General features: G+C 43.3%; 1 protein-coding gene across 1 annotated transcript in view; it reads left to right on the top strand.

Moving 5' to 3' along the window:
- Nucleotides 1-21653, top strand: part of ARHGEF26 (Rho guanine nucleotide exchange factor 26) — a 380358-nt gene that overhangs the window by 205276 nt on the left and 153429 nt on the right. Inside the window, exon 10 of the mRNA XM_069213320.1 lies at nt 4681-4770. Coding sequence (XP_069069421.1) covers nt 4681-4770 — 90 coding nt within the window. The remainder of the gene's footprint in view (nt 1-4680; nt 4771-21653) is intronic.

Raw genomic sequence — 21653 nt, 5'->3', positions numbered from 1 at the left:
CCCCCCAACCCTACCCCTAAAAACAAAACTACCCAATCCCACCACCCACCCCTAAAATCAAAACTACCCCAACACCCCCACCCACCCTGAGCCCTAAAACCTTCCACGACCCCCCACCCACCCTAAAAACAACCGACCCACTGCCCCTAAAAAACAAACTACCCTGATCCCCCACCACTGCCCCTAAAAACAAAACTACCCTGATGCCCCACCCCACGCCCTTAATCCACCCCCAACCCTGCCCCAACCCCACTTACCTGACCAAACTACCCCAATCCCCCACCTCTGCCCCTAAAAACCAAACTACACCAATCCCCCCACCCTGCCCCTAAAAACCTAACTACACCGATCCTCCCACCCCACCCCTAAAAACCCAAACTACCCCAACCCCTTAATCCAACCCCACCCCTATAAACTACCCACAACCCTGCCCCAACCCCACTTACCTGACCAAACTACCCCAATCCCCCCACTCTGTCCTACAAAGAAAACTACCCTGACACCCCACTCCCGCCCCAAGCCCTTAATCCACCTCCAGCCCTAAGAACTAACCCCCAACCCTGTCCCAACCCCACTTACCTGACCAAACTACTCCAACCCCCTCCCACCCCCCTGAAGTCCTTAATCCACCTCCACCCCTAAAAGCTACCCCGCAACCCTGCTCCAACCCCACTTACCTGACTTCACCGTCTCCTGATCCACTGCCTTTTTATCTGCCTTATCCATGCATGTGCGTTGTTCAGCACATGCATGGTAAAGGCAGAGAAAACGGCAGCCATTGTTCCGGCAAGCATGCTTACACTTGCGTTGTAGATGACTTTGTTGTTACGGAGTCGTGTTTTAGGAAGTTTCCCAATAATAATATATTGGCTTATCTCTTTTTCAGAAGTGCTCCTGGTAATCAGGTTCAGAGGATTTCAGTGTGGTAAATTTAAAGGCAGCTGTTTTATTAAGATTGGATCGTCATTTCTTAATGAGTGATAGCTTTTGTCACTGAATGCTAATCCTGGTTATCACCTGGCGGTGTGCTAATGCCCATTCTTTAATGATTAGTAATAATGGCCGATGACGACACATGCTGGTGAAGTACTCTGCCAGTTTTATATCCATTCAGGTGGACCTTATTTTCATGGACTATTTACATGCACTTGAGACACATCACTTCTACTGCCTTAGTACAGTTTTGGCGTTACTTGTGGATTTGTTACCACCTTTCTCACACAATGAAACCTGATCCTTTTGTGAGCTGTATTAAACTGCTGCAGCGTGGTGTCGAGGGAGAGGTCCTCTCAATTGCTGAGTGGAAATGTCCCACCGAAAAGTAAAATTATACTTTCAGACTTTTTCACTGCCAGATTAGTAGAGCAAGAGTTCAATATATAATCCCTTTCTGCCTACGGATTGCTGATAGGCTGTAAACATTTACCACCAACCTCACTGGGGACAAGGGGCCTGTTGTACAACCTTTTTTTTCACGGTTTGCAGTTTGCAAATTATGAGTCGCAAAACAAAATGTACAACAGTGTGAACCAAACTGTCTGTGATCCCCAAATGGGTCACAAGGGACCTGTTTCATTAATATTCATGAGACAGGTCATAATTTGCTCCCCATTTGGGAATAGCCGCACTTACAGGGATGGTGGCTTGCTGGGCTCAGCAGACCACAATGTCTGTGACTGCTTTTCCTTAAAGGTAAACGGGATGCATTAAAAAGATAAATGAAAAGTTTCCTTTTTATTTTTTTAGAGTACACAGTGGTCCTACCACTGCCTGCTCTGAAAAAATATTTTTGCTACCATTCATAAAGGGGAAGGAGTCCCCTGGGCACCCCTTCCCATTCGTGAATGGGTTAACAACAATTTGAAATTGGTTTTAACTGCAATTGTTTTGCTACCACATTCACAGTCACAAAACAATCATACACACCACTGCGACTCGCAATTAGGAAGGGACGCCCCTTCCTAATTGCGAGTCGAAATCCCTATTTTGCGAGTCGGTAATTGAACACAGACTCGCAAAATAGGGATGGTACATCATACCAGACCATTTTCCGGTCATAAATGGTGATTTTCGCCTTTTCCAACTGCAAAAAGGCATCATACATCGGGCCCTAGATGTTATGTAATAATGCTTCCGGGATGAAACATTCTACTTTATCTGTGCGGTGACAGCAGTTACTTTCTTTCACAAAATGGGCAAATATTCTCAAGCGCTCAATGAAATAGTGTGTGGTAAAATCAGAAATAAAAACTCCTCTGCTAAAATATATTTTGAGCTGAGATATGACTGCGTTTTTAAGGTTTATTACAAAATGAAGGATAACATAGGCATATCATTTTTCCACACGTTTTCCACACTCTTTAGGGAAGTTTGAATTTGTGAAACGTCATCACCGTGATGCAAGGTGTTTAGCTATTTCCTGGTTATAAAAAAAAGAGGGGCTGCTCAGGGGAGCTGGGGGACTGTTGCCACTCAGCAGTCATCCATCTCATCTACTGAAATGAGCCCCCCACACTCGAGCAACCATCCCACCAACTTGCGCAAAGTTTGAATAGAACACTAGTTTTCACAGACTGACCACAACTTGCAAAACTGTCTGTTCGAAACCCTCCTTGAAACACACCCCGCACTGCCTTGCTGCTTCCGGTATCTATTGGTGTTCCATGGTAGGGCGCAGAATTTTCCGTGTCATTTCCTGCACCAAAAGTAAAGCCTATGGATACCCTGTTGCATGAAATTGTCATAGGAGGCAGGACATACATAGCTGACCGAAACTGGTAAACTAGGTCTAATAAACATAGCTAAACTTTTCTGATTTTCTCTTTTTCTAAAACTCACAGGTGAAATCCAAAGAGGAGCAAGCAATATTTCCACCACACTCAAATTCAGAACACTGCTGAAAATGTACCCTCAAATGCGCTTCTTCATCCTCTGTATGAGGACAATAGCCTAAAATCAATGGCACAAATCAGACCGAACCAGTGCAGATTGTGCTCTGTGCCACAAATAGGGCCAAATATGCAAATAACCCTTAGTCAACGTTAATTCAGGTATACGTTTTTAAAAATGAAGGACTAAGTAACCATTAAGGCAAAAAATACAGATCTGGTAAGTGTGTTAAATACACTCTAAATGAAAGGAATATGTGGCATTCTCTGGTTTTTCTTAGTAAAGTCCTATTTTAGGCGCTGGTTGCAGTCAAAACACTGCTGTCTGACTGACCGAAATCCACCTGTTTAGGTCTGCCAGTCGCCTACTTCTCAAAACGCCTTGAAATGGTCATGATGAACATTAATATTCGTAAATATCCTTTTATGAGTTATTTTACAATACATTGCTTTCTATGCATAAATACGTGCATTAAAAACCAATTGCCTGGTTATAGAAAGGGTGGTAGAAATTAATCGGCACTGAATTGTATTTACTACCTGTGCTAAAATAGCAGTGCAAAATGTATTGGCAAAGCCATTAGGTCTGACCTGGTGGCAAACCCGTGATTTTTACATACTTGTTTAAATATTTTTTGCAAACATTTAACATATGCAATAAGCATTTAAAGTTTATAAGTGATGAAAAAAAAAAATGTTGCAGTCATACAGTGACGTACATATGTCAATGAGCCTTCAACTCAAAATAAATTAAAAAGCATGAAATGAAATCAGTGATTGGCAGCACAGACACTGAAGTAGAATATTGTTTTAGGCTAATGTGCACATGTGCACCTGCCACTGATTGTGAAGAGACCAAGGGCCAGATGTAGCAACTGTTTTGCATGGCGCAAACTGCGAAATTCGCAGTTTGTGCCATGCAAAACGGGCATCGCGATGCACATTCCCATTTTGCGAGTCGGTACCGACTTGCAAAATGAGAAAGCGACTCGCAAACAGGAAGGGGTGTTCCCTTCCAATTTGCGATTCACACCACGATCCAGAATTGCTTTGTTACCGCGAACGCAGTCGTAAAGCAATTCGCAGTTAGCACCCATGTGAAGTGGGTGCTAACTCATTCGCAAAAGGGAAGGAGTGCCCATGGGACCCCTTCCCCTTTGTGGATGTCACCAAAAATATTTTTTCAGAGCAGGCAGTGGTCCAATGGACCACTGCCTACTCTGAAAAAATGAAACCAAATGGTTTCATTTTTTCTTTTGTATTGCAACTCGTTTTCCTTTAAGGAAAACGGGCTGCAATACAAAAAAAAAACTGCTTTATTAAAAAAGCAGTCACAGACATGGAGGTCTTCCGTCTCCAGCAGGCAACCATCCCTGTGAGTGCAGGGAATCGCAAGGGGGTTGCAAATTGCGACCCACCTCATTAATATTAATGAGGTGGGTCTTAGCGACCCCCTTGCGATTCGCAGATGGTGTCATGGACAGCATTCTGCATATGATTTTGCGACTCGCAATTTGCGAGTCGCAAAATCATATCTACCTACATCTGGCCCCAAGTGGCTGAAGGTGGACAAAAGCAAATGCGAATCACACCTGAGAAAACAAGTAGATGAAGAGAGAGAAAGATACGTTGTGTGCTCGTGTGTGTGTGTCTGTGTGAAACATGTGTGTGTTTTATTTGCTACAAATCTCACTCTTGTTTGATAGTATTTCTTCCCCCAGAAGTGACCATCACTGTGCTCTATTTTTCAGTAATGTTAGCAGTAAAATGTACTATTATGCTTTGTTTCCAGTTGGTCCGATTGTGCAATGAAGGAGCTCGAACAATGGAAAGGACAGAAATGATGTACACGATTAACTCTCAGTTGGAATTCAAAATTAAGGTACATTCATATTTATTTGAGAGGGTGTAAATGGAGTAAGTTGTATTATTTGCATACTATCATAAGTGCAAACCAGCTTCCGGAGGGGTCATATTTTTTGGCTTAACCACTGTCGCTGCCACCTTTAGAAGCGCAAACCAGGTTTGAGTACTGGCATCGGCTCCACATCCTGCTATTTTGGGCACATCACTTAATCTCCCATGACTGAAAACCCATAAAAAATAAATCTGACCATATGTAATGTAATCTGGTGCTCTTGCAGTGGCGGCTACCACTAAACGAAGGTGAGAGGGAATACATATATTTATTTTTTAAAACACTTGCCTGGTTTGTCAGGAGGCGGCTTCGTCTATCTTGAGCAGCCTCGTCCTCTTCCCACACTCCCCTCCGCCAATCATGACGCTGCTGTCACCAGCATGACAGTAGTGTTGTGATTGGTGTGGGCAGCCTCGTTCAGTGCTCAGACAGGGAGTGGGACCCTGTACACTTTCTCCTCCCGGCTGTGTAATACAGCCGGGTGGAGAAACTATAGTGTACATGACCGTTTGGCTGGCCCAACACAGCCGGCCAAACAGACATGAGCACTTATGGTGCACAAACCACTCCTCCTCCAGCCCTCCTCCAGCCCTGCCCCCCCCCAACCTGCCTCCAAGTAAAATGATAATAGTGTTCCGTTGTTATAATTTCATTTTTTTCTCTCCCCACAAGCAGTGGGGTGACTCTCCTTCGCCTTAGCGGAGGAGCTCCTGCTGTGCTCATGTAATTTTCTGTATACGGCCCTGGGCCGAGTTTGTACTGCAAAAGAAAAGTAAACATAAGTAAAAAGTGTTGAATTTGTGGGTTTCTCCTGCTTTAAACCATTGGGTGCCCAGGACGAAGTGGTCTAGTCCTCGTCCGTGGCACTGAAGTGACCACCTCGTCCTAGTATGGGCCCTCAGGGGAAGTGCTAGCACTCTCCCTGAGGGCCTCGCACCCGTCTCCCACGGGCAGGGCTGGAAGGGGAATCACTTCCCCTTAAACCCCTCGGACGCTCCTGTGGCATCTGATGATGTCAGGGTGCAATCACGCACTGACCTCATCAGAGGCTGCCCCCTCGCTTCCAGCGCGGATCAGAAGAGAAATGCAAAAGCATTTCTCTTCTGATCACGTGGAGGGGGCGAGAGAGGCATCAAAGGAAAGGAAAGGAAAGGCCTTTCCTTTCCTTTGATGTCTCTTTCAGAATTTATGCTGCCTGATCTGAAGGGATCGGGCAGCAGAAATGCCCACTCGACACCAGGGAGTTTCTTTGTTATGAAACCAATAAAGGGGAGCAACCCCTTGGGCCAGGGTCGCTCCCCTGGGGGGCATTTTCTGCCCCCACCTGTGGGTAGATTGGCCTATTGTAATTACTAGGTACCAGGGATCTTTGTTTTTGTTGTTGTTTTATTTTTTTTAGATGTGGGGAGTGTCCCCTTAGGCAAGGGTCACTCCCATGGGGGCAAAATTATCTCTAGGCCATTTCTGGCCTCCCTATTGTAATTAGGCCGATCTGCCCCCAGGGAGGCAGAAACCTCTAGGAACCAGGGATCATTTTTTTTTTGTTTTTAGACTTGGGGAGCGACCCCTTAGGCAATGGTCGCTCCTCTGGTGGACAATTTTATTTTAGGCCATTTCTACCCCTCTTGGGGGCAGATCTGCCTATTTTCATTAGGCCAATATGACCCCATGTGGGGGGCAGAAACCACTAAACACAAGGGCTTTTTATTTCTTTTGCGTCAATTTCACACAAGGGGAGCGACCACTTAGGCAAGGGTCGTTCCCCCTGGGGGCAAATTTGTTTTAGGCCATTTCTGCCATCCCTTGTGGGCAGATCGGCCTATTGTAATAAGGCTGATCTATCCCCCGGGGTGGGGTCAGGAACCTCTAGGCACCAGGGATCATTTTTTTGTTTGTTTTATTTTCTTAGATGTGGGGAGCGACTCCTTAGGCAAGGGTCGCTCCTTTTGCGGACAATTTTATTTTAGGCCATTTCTACCCCTCTTGGGGGCAGATCGGCCTATTTTCGTTAGGCGAATATGCCCCCAAGGGTGGGAAAAAACCACTAGACACCAGAGATTATTTTTTTTGCATCAATTTCACGCAAGGGGAGTGACCCCTTATGCAACGGTCGCTCCCTTGGGGGGGGGGACAGATATATTTTAGGCCATTTCTGCCCCCCTAGGGGGCAGATCAGCCTTTTTTTATTAGGCCAATCTGCCCCCAAAGGGGGCAGAAACCACTAGGCACCAGGGATTGGTATGTGTGTGTGTGTTTTGTTTGGGGGGCCAGCCTCTTGGGCAAGGGTCGCTGCCCATGGGGGCACATTACTGTTGCCCATATCTGTCCCCCTTAGGGGCAGAGCAGCCTATTTTTGGAAGGCACATCTGCTCCCAAAGGGTGGGGGCATGGCCATTTCCCCACCCCAAATAAATGGTGCCAAAGTTTTTCTGCCCACTGGTGGGCAGATGGGGCAATTACCCCCAATCCACTCCCCGGGGAGACAGAAGCCTACTAGATGCCAGGGAATTAAAAAAAAAAATAGTTGGGTGGTGGCTACCAACCAGTATGGACATGGTTATGCCCCCACCCCAACTGAAGTTGGTAACAGTCTTTCAGCTCTCCCACACTAAAACATCTTATCCCACGGCAAGCAAGAGGACATTTGATTATTTTTGGTTTTGGTTTTATATTTGGGCCATGACAGCTTGGCCAACTCTCAAAATCGTCCTACTTGGAATGGTGAGGGCTGCACTTTTTGGACTTTGGGATGCTGTCATGTAGAAAAATCCACAAGACATAGACACATCTGAAAACTAAACATCTGGGTGAGTCCAGGGTGGTGTGCTTCACATGCACCCGCACCATTTTCTTACCCACAATGCCCTGCAAACCTCCAACTTTACTGGAAATCACACATTTTTCCCATACTTTTGTGATGGAATCTTCCGGAATCCACAAAATACCTACCACCCAGCATTGTCACATCTATACAGATAAAAATTCTGCCCGTCTTGTCAGCCTAAAAATGTTTTTTTCAAACTGCCCTTTTGGACCCGCTTAGGTTCCTTCTCAATTTTGACATGTTTTTGGCTCTTCCTTGTCACAGGCACTTGGCCCACCTACACAAGTGAGGGATCATTTTTACCAGGAGACTGATGGGAACATTGGGTGGTAATTTGTCCCGGTGCGGTGATCTCACACAGATATGTGGGAAAAATTCAATTTTTTTTGCTAAATTTTAGGTTTGCTGAGGATTCTGGGTAAGAAAACACTGGGGGCTCTACGCAAGTCACACTTCCCTGGGCTGCCTCGGGTGTCTAGTTTTCAGAAATATTTGGGTTTGGTAAGTTTCCCTGTTTGGCTGCTGAGCCCAGGACCAAAAACGCATGCCCCCCGTGCAAAAACAAGTCGTTTTCTATTTGATAATTTTGATGTGTCCACATAGTGTTTTAGGACATTTCCTTTCGCTGTCACTGGTCCTACCCACACAAGTGAGGTACCATTTTTATCAGGAGACTTGGGGAAATACTGGGTGGAAGGAAATGTGTGGCTCCTCTTAGATTTCAAAACTTTCTATCACCGAAATGTGATGAAAAAGTGTTTTGTTTGCCAAATTTTGAGGTTGGCAAAGGATTCTGGGCAACAGAACCTAGTGAGAGCCCCACAAGTCACCCCATCTTAGATTCCCTTAGGTGTCTAGTTTTAAAAAATGCACAGGTTTGGTAGATTTCCCTAGGTGCCGGCTGAGCTAGAGGCCAAAATCCACAGCTAGACACTTTACAAAAAACAGCTCTGTTTTCTTTGGGAAAATGTGATGTGTCCAAGTTGTGTTTTGGGGAATTTCCCGTCGCGGGCACTAGGCCTACCCACACAAGTGAGGTTCCATTTTTATTGGGAGACTTGGGGGAACGCTGGGTGGAAGGAAATTTGTGGCTCCTCTCAGATTCCAGAACATTCTGTCACCGAAATGTGAGGAAAAAAGTGTTTTTTGGCCAAATTTTGAGGTTTGCAAAGGAAATTGTGTAACAGAAGCTGGTGAGAGCCACACAAGCCACCCCATCTTGGATTCCCCTAGGTGTCTAGTTTTAAAAAATGCACAGGTTTGGTAGGTTTCCCTAGGTGCCGGCTGAGCTTGAGGCCAAAATCTACAGCTAGGCACATTGCAAAAAAAAGCTCTGTTTTCATGTTGTGTTTAGGGGCATTTCCTGTTGTGGGCACTAGGACTACCAACACAAGTGAGGTACCATTTCTATCGGGAGACTTGGGGGAATGCTAGGTGGAAGGAAATTTGTGGCTCCTCTCAGATTCCAGGACTTTCTGCCACTGAAATGTGAGGAAAGAGTGTTTTTTTTTTGCCAAATTTTGAGGTTTGCAAAGGATTCTGGGTAACAGAACCTGGTGAGAATCCCACAAGACACCCCATCCTGAATTCCCCTAGGTATCTAGTTTTAAAAATGCACAGGTTTGGTAGGTTTCCCTCAGTGCTGGCTGAGCTAGAGGCCAAAATCCACAGCTAGGCAAAAAGCGCATCCGATTTTAATGTAAAAATGTGATGTGTCCATGTTGCGTTTCCTGTCGGCACTAGGCCTACCCACACAAGTGAGGTACCATTTTTATAGGGAGACTTGGGGGAACACAGAATAGAAGAACAAGTGTTATTGCCCCTAGTTTTTCTCAACATTTTTTCCTTTCAATTGTAAGACGTGTGTTAAAAAAGACGTCTATTTGTGAAATGCCCTGTAATTGACATGCTAATATGGGGACACCAGAATTAAAAGATGTGAAAATAACCACTGCTTACCAACACCTTATCTTGTGCCCATTTTGTCAATACAAAGGTTTCCTTGATACCTATTTTTCACTCTTTATATTTCAGCAAATTAATTGCTGTATACCCAGGTATAGAATGAAAACCCATTGCAAGGTGCAGCTCACTTGTTGGCTCTTGGTACCTAGGGTTCTTGATGAACCTCCAAGCCCTATATATCCCCACAACTAGAAGAGTCCAGCAGACGTAACAGTATATTGCTTTAAAAAATCTAACATCGCAGGAAAAAAGTTACAGAGTAAACCGTGGAGAAAAATTGTGTTTTTTTTCACCTCAATGTCAATATTTTTTTTATTTGAGTTGTTATTTTCTGAAGGAAAACCTACACAAATGACCTGTTGCTGAATTTGGAATTGTGTCTACTTTTCAGAACTGTTTAGTTTTTCAAGATCCAGCATTGGTTTCACACCCATTTCTGTCACTAACTGGAAGGAGGCTAAAAGCACAAAAAATAGTAAAAAATTGGTATGTCCCAATAAAATGCAAACATTGTGTTGAAAATGTGGTTTTCTGATTCAAGATTGCCTGTTCCTGAAAGCTGGGAAGATAGTGATTTTAGCACCACAAACACTTTGTTGATGGCATTTCCAGGGGAAAAAACACAAGCCTTCTTCTGCAGCCTTTTTTCCCATTTTGTTTAAAAAAACGAAATTTTCACTGTATTTTGGCTAATTTCCTGGTCCCTCCTGGGGAACCCACAAACTCTGTGTACCTCTAGAATCCCTATGTTGGAAAAAAAGGACGCGCATTTGGCATGGGTAGCTCATGAGGACAAAAAGTTATGAGGGCCTAAGCGCCCCAAATATCCCAAAAAAGGCCTGGCACCTGAGGAGGAAAAGGCCTGGCAGCAAAGGGGTTAATACATGTAGTGTTACTTTCCAAAATAAGTTACAGAACAGTAAGTTAGGATGGATGCACAGAACATGGTAGTCTGTTTATAGTAGTCTGCAAATATGTCCTTTGCTTAATGAGAACATTGGAGGAGATTGCAGAGACTGGCAGTGGATTAATAGACTTCTTGTATTGTTTTCGCAGATCTCTCTCCTTCATCGGTACATGTAAGTGTTATCTTCATTAGTGCATCATAGTAGAAATATTTATAAAATAATTTTGTCTCTAAGTAGCTATCACCATGGCCGGCTTTAGGGTGGAGCGACGGGTGTAACTGCACTTTGCGCCTAGCTTGGGACATTTAAAAAAAAAAAAAATGATGGGGTTAAAAACAACTACTGCAGAGTTCCTTGTTTGTCCAGCAGTTTTCAGTCAATTATTAATAAATATCAAGATAGCTATGGTAATTAATATTCCTGCTGGAGAGAAATTGGAATTCTGCCTAGTGGCAGTTTTGACTCATCCTAAAGTAGTGCAGAGGAATAATATATCTGCTGCAAAGAACATGTACAAGGAAGATCACAGGCTGAGGTGCCCCCTATCACCAATGCTACCTGCACTGGCAGTGAAGGCATTGGTGGAGTGAGTGCAAATAGACTCCCAGATATGGTGATGGACTACTCCGGATTTGCAATAAGTTTGGAAACGTACCTGCTGTTTCAGTTGGAAGACTGGGTGCAAGAGGGGGACTTGCATTTAGGAAGATCCTTCTCTCACCTAGCCGCCAAGACCTGGAACTCCCTACCTCTCCACCTTTGCCAGACCCAAGACCTCTTGACATTCAGGAAACGTCTCAAGACATGGCTCTACGACCAGTAGCTCCCCCCCAGCGCCTTGAGACCCTAACGGGTGATTAGTGTGCTCTATAAATCCTGGATTGATTGATTGATTGATTTAGGATAGAACCCTACAAGTTTAAATACCTGGGCATGTGGGTCTCCAGGGTGACCACTAATTATACTTTAGGAAACTTAAATTACACATTAAATTTGGGGGTGTAGCCTGACTGACCGTGGAGTGAGTTGTGCACCGCTGAGCTCCTGCCAATGACGGGCCCCAGGGTCATTAATCCTGACTAATTAAAGGTCTGCACCTTAGGTAACAAGGGTCACTGACCCTCAGAGTGGTGAGAGGTAACTGTGGATCCTTTCTGTCAGCACATTAATCCCTGAAACCATGCGCTGCAGGCGACTCTGCAAGAGGTCAAGATGGCAGCTGGTGGAACTCGGAGACGCATCAACTGCTGGCGAGAGTGAGAAATGGTATGAGGGTGCTGCTGGGGCCTTGGTGCAATGATTGGCGACCTCGAGGGACGAGTGATGGTCTCGCCGTCTGCAGTGAGCTCAGGTGGGCATGGTAAGACTCGTGGATGGGGGTCTTGTAACTCACAAACAGAGACCAATGCTACTTAGCTCATGCTGGCCCGGCTCAGGTACTGTGCAGGGCTAGAGCCTGCTGATGAGAGCAGCCCACAGAAGAGACAGTCAAAGGGAAAGAAACAGCAGCCACTGTGGCTCAATCCCTGAGGAGGCCTAAGGAGAAAGACGTTGCTGGGTGCGGGAGACTGGAGCTGGCCTGAGAAGAGGAGGGGCCACCCTCTACTGTGAACTGTGGTTGCTGAGACTACTATGTCCTTTCTTCCTAGGGTGTTGCCATCTGGGGAGAGAAGGAGCCGCTAGAGGGAGTAGATTTCCCCCAGCCCCCATGTTACCCACCACTGGAGTGGATGGGCCACAGAGACAGCAATAGAAGGCCCTGGAGGTGCAAATAACTAAGGGTGAGAGGAGATATCAGGAGACTTTGTACGCACTGCGGGGTGCAGACTGAGGAGCAGGCCAGCAACACTGTATCAATCCTGGCAGCCATCAAGACTACCAAAGTGACCCTCGAGGTCCAGATTACCACAGTGGTGAATGAGGTGGGGCTGCTGCTAGAAGATCACATAAAGCTGGTGACACGAGTGAAGAAGACAGAAACGTAGCTATACGCTGTCCAACTGACTCTTAAGGACCTCACACAGAAATGCTCCAACATGGAGTGGGAGTTGAAGGTACTGTCCGACCACCTGGAAGATGCAGAAGGTAGGTCCCAGCGACATAATGTGTGACTGGTGGGGGTGTCAGAAAGGACCAAAGGGCCAGAGTGTTGAACTGTTTTGTGGAGGAGTGGTTAGTGTACTTCAGGGTCACCAGTCGCGATTCTTCTCGGTGGAGAGGGCCAGCACCAGGGGCCAGCCCTTCGCCAATCATAGTTCAACTGATGAACTTTAAAGACTAGGGAAACATATTGCATGCATTCTGCAAACATGGCCCATGGAGCAAAGAAGGCCACAAAATCTAAATATACCTGGACTACACCAATCTGATCCAAAGACAGAGAGGGGCGTTTGCGCCAGTAAAAAGAGTTCTATCCCATCTAGGTCTGAACTATACGCTTATATTTCCGGCAAAACTGTGGGTCATTTAGAAGTAAAAATCCCTCTTTCTGCTATTGGCACATAAGAAGCATGGAACTGGCTTGATTACCAGGGAGTGTGTTTGGGCCCACTGACCAGCTCGCTTAGAGACTCCGAATGGCAGGTGAAATTGTCCAGGGGCAGGACCCCAAAAGAAAAACAAAGCCTTGCCATCGAAAGTACAAAGGAAAGCGGAACAGGTGAACACAATACTGGAGGTCAAATAATGCAGCATTGTTCTCGACAGCAACAAATGGCGAGCACTGGTCTCTGAAGAGGAAGAGAGTGGACCTGTATGCACAGGGATGGAGACAGACACCAAAGAGGAATGGTCCCCGATGGTCACCCGGATGACCAAAGAGGACATTATATAGGGCACAATCCACCAGTAATATGATACTGGGCCTGATTAAAATTTTGGAGGAAGGTGTTAATCCGTCCCAAATGTGACGGATATACCACCAGCCGTTTTATGAGTCCATTATATCCTATGGAACCCGTAATACGGCTGGTGGTATATCCGTCACATTTGGGACAGATTAACACCTCCTCCAAAGTTGTAATCAGGCCCACTGTCTTCCTGGTGTGCATGCACAGGGGGACTTACTGGGGTGAGCCAAACAGATTGAAAAGAACCTGCAACATGCTCTGGGGCTCCTGTTGGCAGCAAGAGACATGAAGCAGGCATATAACTGAGAGATTTTAACCTAGTTCTAAAAACACACCCTCATAGAGGTGAGCACTAGGCAGGAAGATGAGGGAACAGCAGGGAAACCGGAGGGATTTGTACAGGCACCAGGGTTGGGGGACATCTGGGGGTTTCTCCATGAACAGGAGAGGGGATAGTCATTCTACTCAAGTTTAAATGACATGCAGTCTAGACTTAACTACTTCTTCACTCTATGAGGAACGTTACCTAGAATCTCTGAAGCCAGAAATCTGGCATGAAGGATCATGGACCATTCCCCCTCCACATTACACTGGCCACCAGTAGGCCACAGGAACCTCAGTGTTAGACCTGACATCCTTGCCGTGGTCTCTCCTAACTTTTTGCCTCTACTTCCCAAGTTGTTGCTGTGTGCTGGACTGTTTTTGCTATTTGTGTTACTCCCGGCAATTTACTACTGCTGACCAGTGCTAAAGTGCAAGTGCTCCCTATGTGAAATTGTATGTGCAAATGGCTTTTCCATAATTGGCATATTTGACTCACTAGTAAGTCCCTAGCAAAGTGCACTAGGGTTGCCTAGGGTCTGTAAATCAAATGCTACTAGAAGGCCTGCAGTACTGATTGTGCCACCCACAGGAGAAGACTGTAAACATGGATCAGACCTGCCACTGCAGTGTCTGTGTGTGTAGTTTTAAACTGCCAATTCGACTTGGCAAGTGTACCCATTTGCCAAGCCTATACCAGGGACCAGTCCCTAAAACAGGGACGAGAACTGAAAGCTGATCTCTCAGCGGCAGAGGTGACATTGGCCCTTGCACAAATGCAAAGTGGGAAGGCTCTGGGCCTGAATGGGCTCCCTCTAGACTTCCTTCGTAAAATGTCCAGAATAGTGGTGGGTTCACTGCACGAACTGTACGTAGAGGCGTTCCATGCTGGGAAACATGGCCTCTTACATGCAAACAGTGACTGTTCTTATTCCCGAGGCCGGGAAACCCCGAGATCGATGTAACTCGTACAAGCTGATATATCTGCTTAATGCAGATGCCAAAGTTCTGGCAAAAGTGCTGGCACAATATTGCGCACAGTAGTGACTGATTTGGTGCTCCTTGATCAAAATGGGTTTCTGCCTTATTATAGACTGAATCTGAGAGAGCTCCACAATAGTATAGCCAAAGTGGGGGTGGAGAAGGAACCATGGGCTGTTGTATCCTTAGATGCCAACAAGGCTTTTGAGTCAGTGGAATGGCCCTTTTTGTTTGAAATTTTGGTAAGGATGGGGTTTGGGCCTCAGTACATCAGGTGGATAAAATTGTTGTATAGCAGACCAGACGCTGGAGTGAAACTCAATGGTTGTAACTTCCGGGAGCTCAACATTGATAGTGGCACCAGGCTGAGGAGCCCCCTATCACCAATGCTACCTGCACTGGCAGTGAAGGCATTGGTGGAGTGAGTGCAAATAGACTCCCAGATATGGTGATGGACTACTCCGGATTTGCAAAAGTTTGGAAACATACCTGCTGTTTCAGTTGGAAGACTGGGTGCAAGAGGGGGACTTGCATTTAGGAAGATCCTTCTCTCACCTAGCCGCCAAGACCTGGAACTCCCTACCTCTCCACCTTTGCCAGACCCAAGACCTCTTGACATTCAGGAAACGTCTCAAGACATGGCTCTACGACCAGTAGCTCCCCCCCAGCGCCTTGAGACCCTAACGGGTGATTAGTGCGCTCTATAAATCCTGGATTGATTGATTGATTGATTTAGGATAGAACCCTACAAGTTTAAATACCTGGGCATGTGGGTCTCCAGGGTGACCACGTCCTACTATGAGGTGAATTTGCTGCCACTGGCTAAGGGGCTAGAGAGAGATGTGAAGCATTGGAACACATTACCGATAAATATCTTTGGCAGAGCAGCATTGTTTAAAATGATTGCACTGCCCAAGCTACTCTATATTTTGCAGAATAGCCCAAATAAGATCCTGAACGTGTTCTTTGCTGAGATTGACATGCTCATCATCAAATCCTTGGAGGAGGCCATTGGGGCACGAATAGAACTGCAACCCAAACTCACATTACTCGGAATATCTGGGCCTGTTGTGATATCAGAAGACCCTGGTAAATGTGGGGTGCATGGTGGCAAAGCAGGATATAGTCCAGAAATGGAGCAGCAGGATTCACCCTCAATTTCGGGAATGGAGATTGGCATGGAACGCTGTAGACTTTTGGAGAAAGAGGTATATATTGGGAGAGGTTGCCGGCAGACGTTCGAGAAAATCTGGGGAAGCTGGGGTTCAGACAGTATGCACTAGGGCTGGCTGGAGTGTGTGTAGGATACGCCTGTCAGGATGTGGGTGGAACAGAACAATCACCCAGGCAACCAGGGAGTCAGGCAGAGGCACAGCTCAGATCCACCGGGTAGGCTCAACTGTTTATTACTCACTGCGGGGCAGGGGGAGCGGGGATTTAAAATGATCGGATCCGAATGGGTGCTGCATAGTTATGTTACCACATTTTTGTACTACCTTTGTTCCTACAATAAGAAAAAAGATGTTTTTTTAAAATGTCACAAACTTTACTAAATAATTAAAATAACAATTGATAAAAAACGAACTACTTATTAATTATTTAGTTAACCAAAAAATAATTAAAAAAAATAAAAAATAAATTTAAAATAACTTCCCACCTTAATCCCTTTAAACCGAACAACCCACTATGAAATAAAAAATGGCTAACTAAATGTAAAAAAGGTTAATTATACATTAGAAATTACAAACTTTTCTAACAAAATAAAAACATATTTCTATTATAGTTCTAATACCTAAAAATAATAACTAATACATACCAAATTAAATACAAACTATGGTCAATACAATTGTATTAAAGTAGATTATTTATGCATTTTAAAAAAATGATTATATATATCTAACAAAATGATATTCTTACTTTCTATATTCTGTCCCACTATAATTTTGAGTTGCTATATTTGACACGATACTCTTGTACCACAATATTTTATCGACAATAGTTTAATCATTCAGCTCTTTGGAAGAAGTGGCGAGGGAGAGTATTTATTCCAATTTGTGGCAGAAGGCTTGGAACTGTGATACTATATTTAAAAATAAATCTGTAGCTTTATTTCTGTGTAGGATTGATAGTAATAGACAAAACCCGTCTGTTTATAAAAACGTGCACTTTAACATTGATTTTTTTAAACCTCGGAGATTTGTGGATGCTCAGTTGATGAGCCATGCTTATGTTTTTTTTAAATTAAAAGATGTTGATCGTGTTTTAAATTTGCAGTCTTAAATTATGTAGTACTTGGATGTTGGCACAAGAGTGCGTTATAGAATGTATTATCCATTTGTTGGCATTTTCATACATAGCATTACACATAACATATTAAAATAACGCTGACCTCTTGCTTTACGTATAAAATATTCATGGTATTTAGGAGCAACATCAACTATTTGATAAAATGATTAATTAAATTGTAGTCTTATTTACTTTATTTTGTTTTCCATATTTTTCTTTCTTAGTTGCAATTCTGCTCGAAGTGCATAAATAAAAGTGGTGGTTTAGTATCACTTAAAAAAAATTAAAACTAAGAAATTAGCAAAAAATAATCTGAAAACAAAACTAAACTCCAAAGCATGTTGCATAAAACAATGTTGTGACCTTTTGAAAAGGTACGATAGATTTCCTAAAATGGTTTCCAGAACCACAGCTGTTTGCAGCTGTTAGGCGCAGGCCCTGTCTTCTATATTTTAGCAGCTGGCATGTACTTTCCCAGCTGCCAGAAAGATAATAAACCATCAGTCATTGACGACTGGGTTCCACATTCTACACAGTTTAGTGTTATACCTAATGGTATATTTTATTATTCAAATGAGAAACAACGATTGCAGCAACTCTCTCCTTGTCCTAATGTCATTTATTATGGTGTCAATTAATAATGTTATTGTTGGAGCCTAATCGTAAACAATAGACCAATTTCATAGTCCTACAGCTTGCCAAGAGACGTAGATTTTTAGTTCTTTTCAGAGTGATTTCCTTCAATGTCTAAAAGTCGCACTGCTTGAGCATATGTCACACTTTCTTTCAAACTGAGCATTCTCAGCTCATTGTGTGTATTCTGTGATTCATTATTGCATGCTTCCATTTTTTAATCGGGTTGCTACTTGGAGCTATGTTTATACTAATTTATTGCATTTATTTTATATTTGTGTGTATCTCTTTGGAGGCAATAAATATCACGAGATGAACTGTGAGGACTCATTATAATATGACGCCAACCTCAAATGTTGCGGGTACTGAAAAAAAAGATTCTGGAAGTTGGCTACCTGGTAGTTAAGCCATTGTATCACATCACACTCACCCATGAAGCTGATATACCCGAAGATGAGTATGTCCGCGAATTAGAAGCCCTACTTGAAGAATTACCCAATGGCCAAAGAAGCTACAATTTCACCGTTAATTTTTACAAAGAATATGTAAGGCATGCATCGCCCAAAAAATGGGAAAGCTCTGTGATATTAAGCGGTGTAGGACCCATTCAAGTGCACGCTCTATACAAGCAGGTTATGTGGGATAAAGTACCCTGCCATACCTTATGATGATATTGCAAATCATTGAAGGGTTTGTGACTATATTGAGGAAGAAAGCTGAACGTTTTGTTCCTTTGTCGGGTCACGGAACTCAGAGGTGACTTGTAATATTCTTATAATGTACAGCAGATTGCATTTTATTCCCTATAATACATAGTCACAATATCACCCTTTCCACAACCACTTAAATCCTTTGGGTGTTACTCTTTCATATGCTGTTCGCATCCATGAAGGATAAAAATAGAATCTGTATTGCAAAAGTAAACACACCAAAAGCAGTTAGAATTTTTTTGCATTATTAGACTCAGTTTAATATACAGTGAATTAAAAAAATGCTGTAGTTGAGAATGTGCAGAAACATGTAGAGAGATTTTATCTTTCTGGTAATGACCTATAGAATGCGAAAAATTATATCACCATTAATGTTTTTTTTCTGCTGATCACTGTTCATGTAGAATAATTAAGAAGGAAAAGGCAGTTTTGATTTACGTTGTTTAAAAAGCATCTGTAAGTATGCTTTGTGATCTGCCTTTCCCCTTGGCTACTGGCAGTGACAGTAACCCTGATAACATCGCAATCCATGCGTAATTTGGAGGTTAAAGATGCCTTTTTATGGAGGGATTGCAGGCTTCCATGTATTATATATCAGGTAAAGTACCCCCTGCTGTACATTATAAGGGTCTTGCAAGTCACGGATGAGTTCTGTAACCATATAGAGGAACAATACCAAATGCTAAATTCCTTTATAAAGGTGACTTTTAATATCCTCATAATGTATGCTTGTGCGTAGTTTATTCCTTATAATATATGGCCACACCATCACCCTATATATAGAACACTTTGGCGTGTTGCTCCTACATGTGAACGAAACAGGATGTTTATAAGCTTGAAGAATACAATTTTAATCTCTAGTGCAAAATTAAGCATAACAAAAACATTTAGAGTTTTTTTGCAAAAATATATTAAAATTAATTTAATACAAGTCAGATTTTAAGAAACACCATAGCTCAGAATGTGTCGAAACATGCATTGATGCTCTCTCTTCTCTATAAGTATCTAAAGTGGAGACAAATAAACATGTTGCCACAAATATCTCCTTTCTGAATATCATTGTTCATCTAGAAAAACACTCCAGAAGAAGTAAAAGCCACATTTCGTTTTCGTTTTTGGAATTGCAGCTTTAAGTATGCTCTGTGGCCGGCCTTTCCCCTTGGCTGCTGGCTCTGGCAGCAGGCATTGTGACAGAAGAGCTCAGCTGCAATAAGTTGTTACTGTTGCGCAGCTTTGTTATTATTATTTTTTTTTTTACATGCAACCTAAGTGCGTCTCAAATCCCCTTTAACAAGGAAATAGGAGTTGAGTAGTTCAATAACGGCATCCTTTTATATTTGTGGGCTATAAGACACCTGTCCATCCCAGGCATGTTACCACACAGATGCAATGAGTCCCGGCCTCCAAACGTGTGCCTCTGAGAGGTGAGAGTATAGATATATTGAACACAGGATCCATGAGACTGTATAGATAAAGCGAATGCAGGACAGAGACAGTCTGTCCCTCCTGGTTTGTCACTAAACTTTGTTAACGTATCATCATTTGCATAGCACCTTTTTTTTTGCATAGCACCACATTTGCATAGCATTGCATGGCACAAAAGTGTCTTCTTAATCGGGGCACCCTTTTTGTATGGTTGGTATGCGAGTGCTCAGAGAGCGAGAAGAGAAAGAGATGCATCAGTGCGTTTGAGGGAGTGTGGGGATGTTTGTTCATGAAAGATAGAAAGAGGTTGAATGTACGAGTGGCTGCCTCTTTGGTCTACCAGGAGGTTAAAATTAATAAAGGAAGTCTGCTAGAGGGATACTAGGCCCAGGAGAATCCTGTGGAAGTAATTGTGAAATGCTAACCAAATTATAAATGATTCCTTACTGTTTTATTGTGCATTTGGGATGTGCTGATTGTGAGGGCATCATGATGTGGGGTCAAGACTTAATTTTCCACTGATGTGTCAAAAGCCTGCCTTTCAAGAGAACTTCTATTTCTAACCATTTAGTGCTTAGTGTTATGCAATCTACTTCAAACTAATGATCTGGAGTCGATATATGCTTGTTCCACGAATTTAAGTTCTCATTTGACCTATCATATAAAACAAAATATGAACTACAAAGTGGTATACTCACTGTGGTATTATAAACACACACAACAGAAAACGGTAAGACCAAAATGAAGCCCACACATCTTTTCTGAACTCTCACATAAATCAGATTTCACCCTGCTTGAGTTACACGTGCACATGAACAAAAAGCTGCCAAACAGGACAGCTGCTACAAGTTGGGTTCCACACATTTACATGCACCTAAGGCTGTGGTAAGATGTACCTCACATAACATGCAAATTGTCTCACTGTCAACAAGTAACTTTAAAATATGGCACACTGGCATAAAGGCAACTTTGGTTTAGGCAGGAAAACGACAACTTTATAAATGTGTCACTTTGAAAATAGTAATATAAAATATGTCTTTACCATTAGGTTGGATTTTAAATTACTATACTATTAAATTAAGTCCTTACATTATTTTACTAGATACACTCAACCTGACGTTATAAGGTATTCTAATGTAACCACCCTGTGCTTTCCTATAGGAGAGCCTGCCCTTGCTGCGGTGAAAAACGACTTTGGAGTTGATTTCATTGTCATGATATATAACATAAATATGCATGTAAGCATTTAGGGCCTATGTTAGGGGTGACTTATAAGTATTAAAAAGGATTTCTATTTTTCCAGTTGGCAGTTTTAAAACTCCACACATAGGCTGAAGAGCAAACCTCCAGACGTGCTTTGGATTGTCACTTTAGCTGGGACTCAATATATGCTGCAGTTCACTGGTGACATTGAACTTACACGCTTTGGGTACACTTTTGTACCATATCCTAGGGAATCATAAGTAAGTCAACTATTCCACCTGGAGTGTAGCCATTTTCAACGTTTTAATGGTCAGAACACATGCACTAGGGCCTGCTTACCAGTGCCCTCTTGCAAAGGCACAAAACCCCAGCAGCATCAGTCCAGAAAAAATGGAGGTGACTATACAAAAAGAGGCATTTTCTTACACTCTCCAATGCTGCAGTACTGTCTTTCCACACTCACAATATTCTATTATAGGGGTAGGCAATCAAGATGGCCAATGGAATAACATTACAAACTCATATAGGCATGATGAATGGACAAAATGTTACTGCTCCCAAACTCTCAAAGAAACAAACTACAGACTTTGCAAGAGATGATACAGATATGCAAAGTACAAACTGGCAGCATTTCATAACATATCTCATGGTGGGAGATTGGGTAGAGCCCAGAGGTGAATTGAGCTGTCTGAAAGTGTAATTTCTACTGCCCACCTGCAACAAGCCATTTCACAAGATCCGA

Source organism: Pleurodeles waltl, chromosome 11 (assembly GCF_031143425.1).
Source record: "Pleurodeles waltl isolate 20211129_DDA chromosome 11, aPleWal1.hap1.20221129, whole genome shotgun sequence".
NCBI classification, from domain to species: domain Eukaryota; kingdom Metazoa; phylum Chordata; class Amphibia; order Caudata; family Salamandridae; genus Pleurodeles; species Pleurodeles waltl.
Note: the sequence above shows the minus strand (reverse complement) of the source record. Positions and strands in the feature narration are given on the sequence as shown.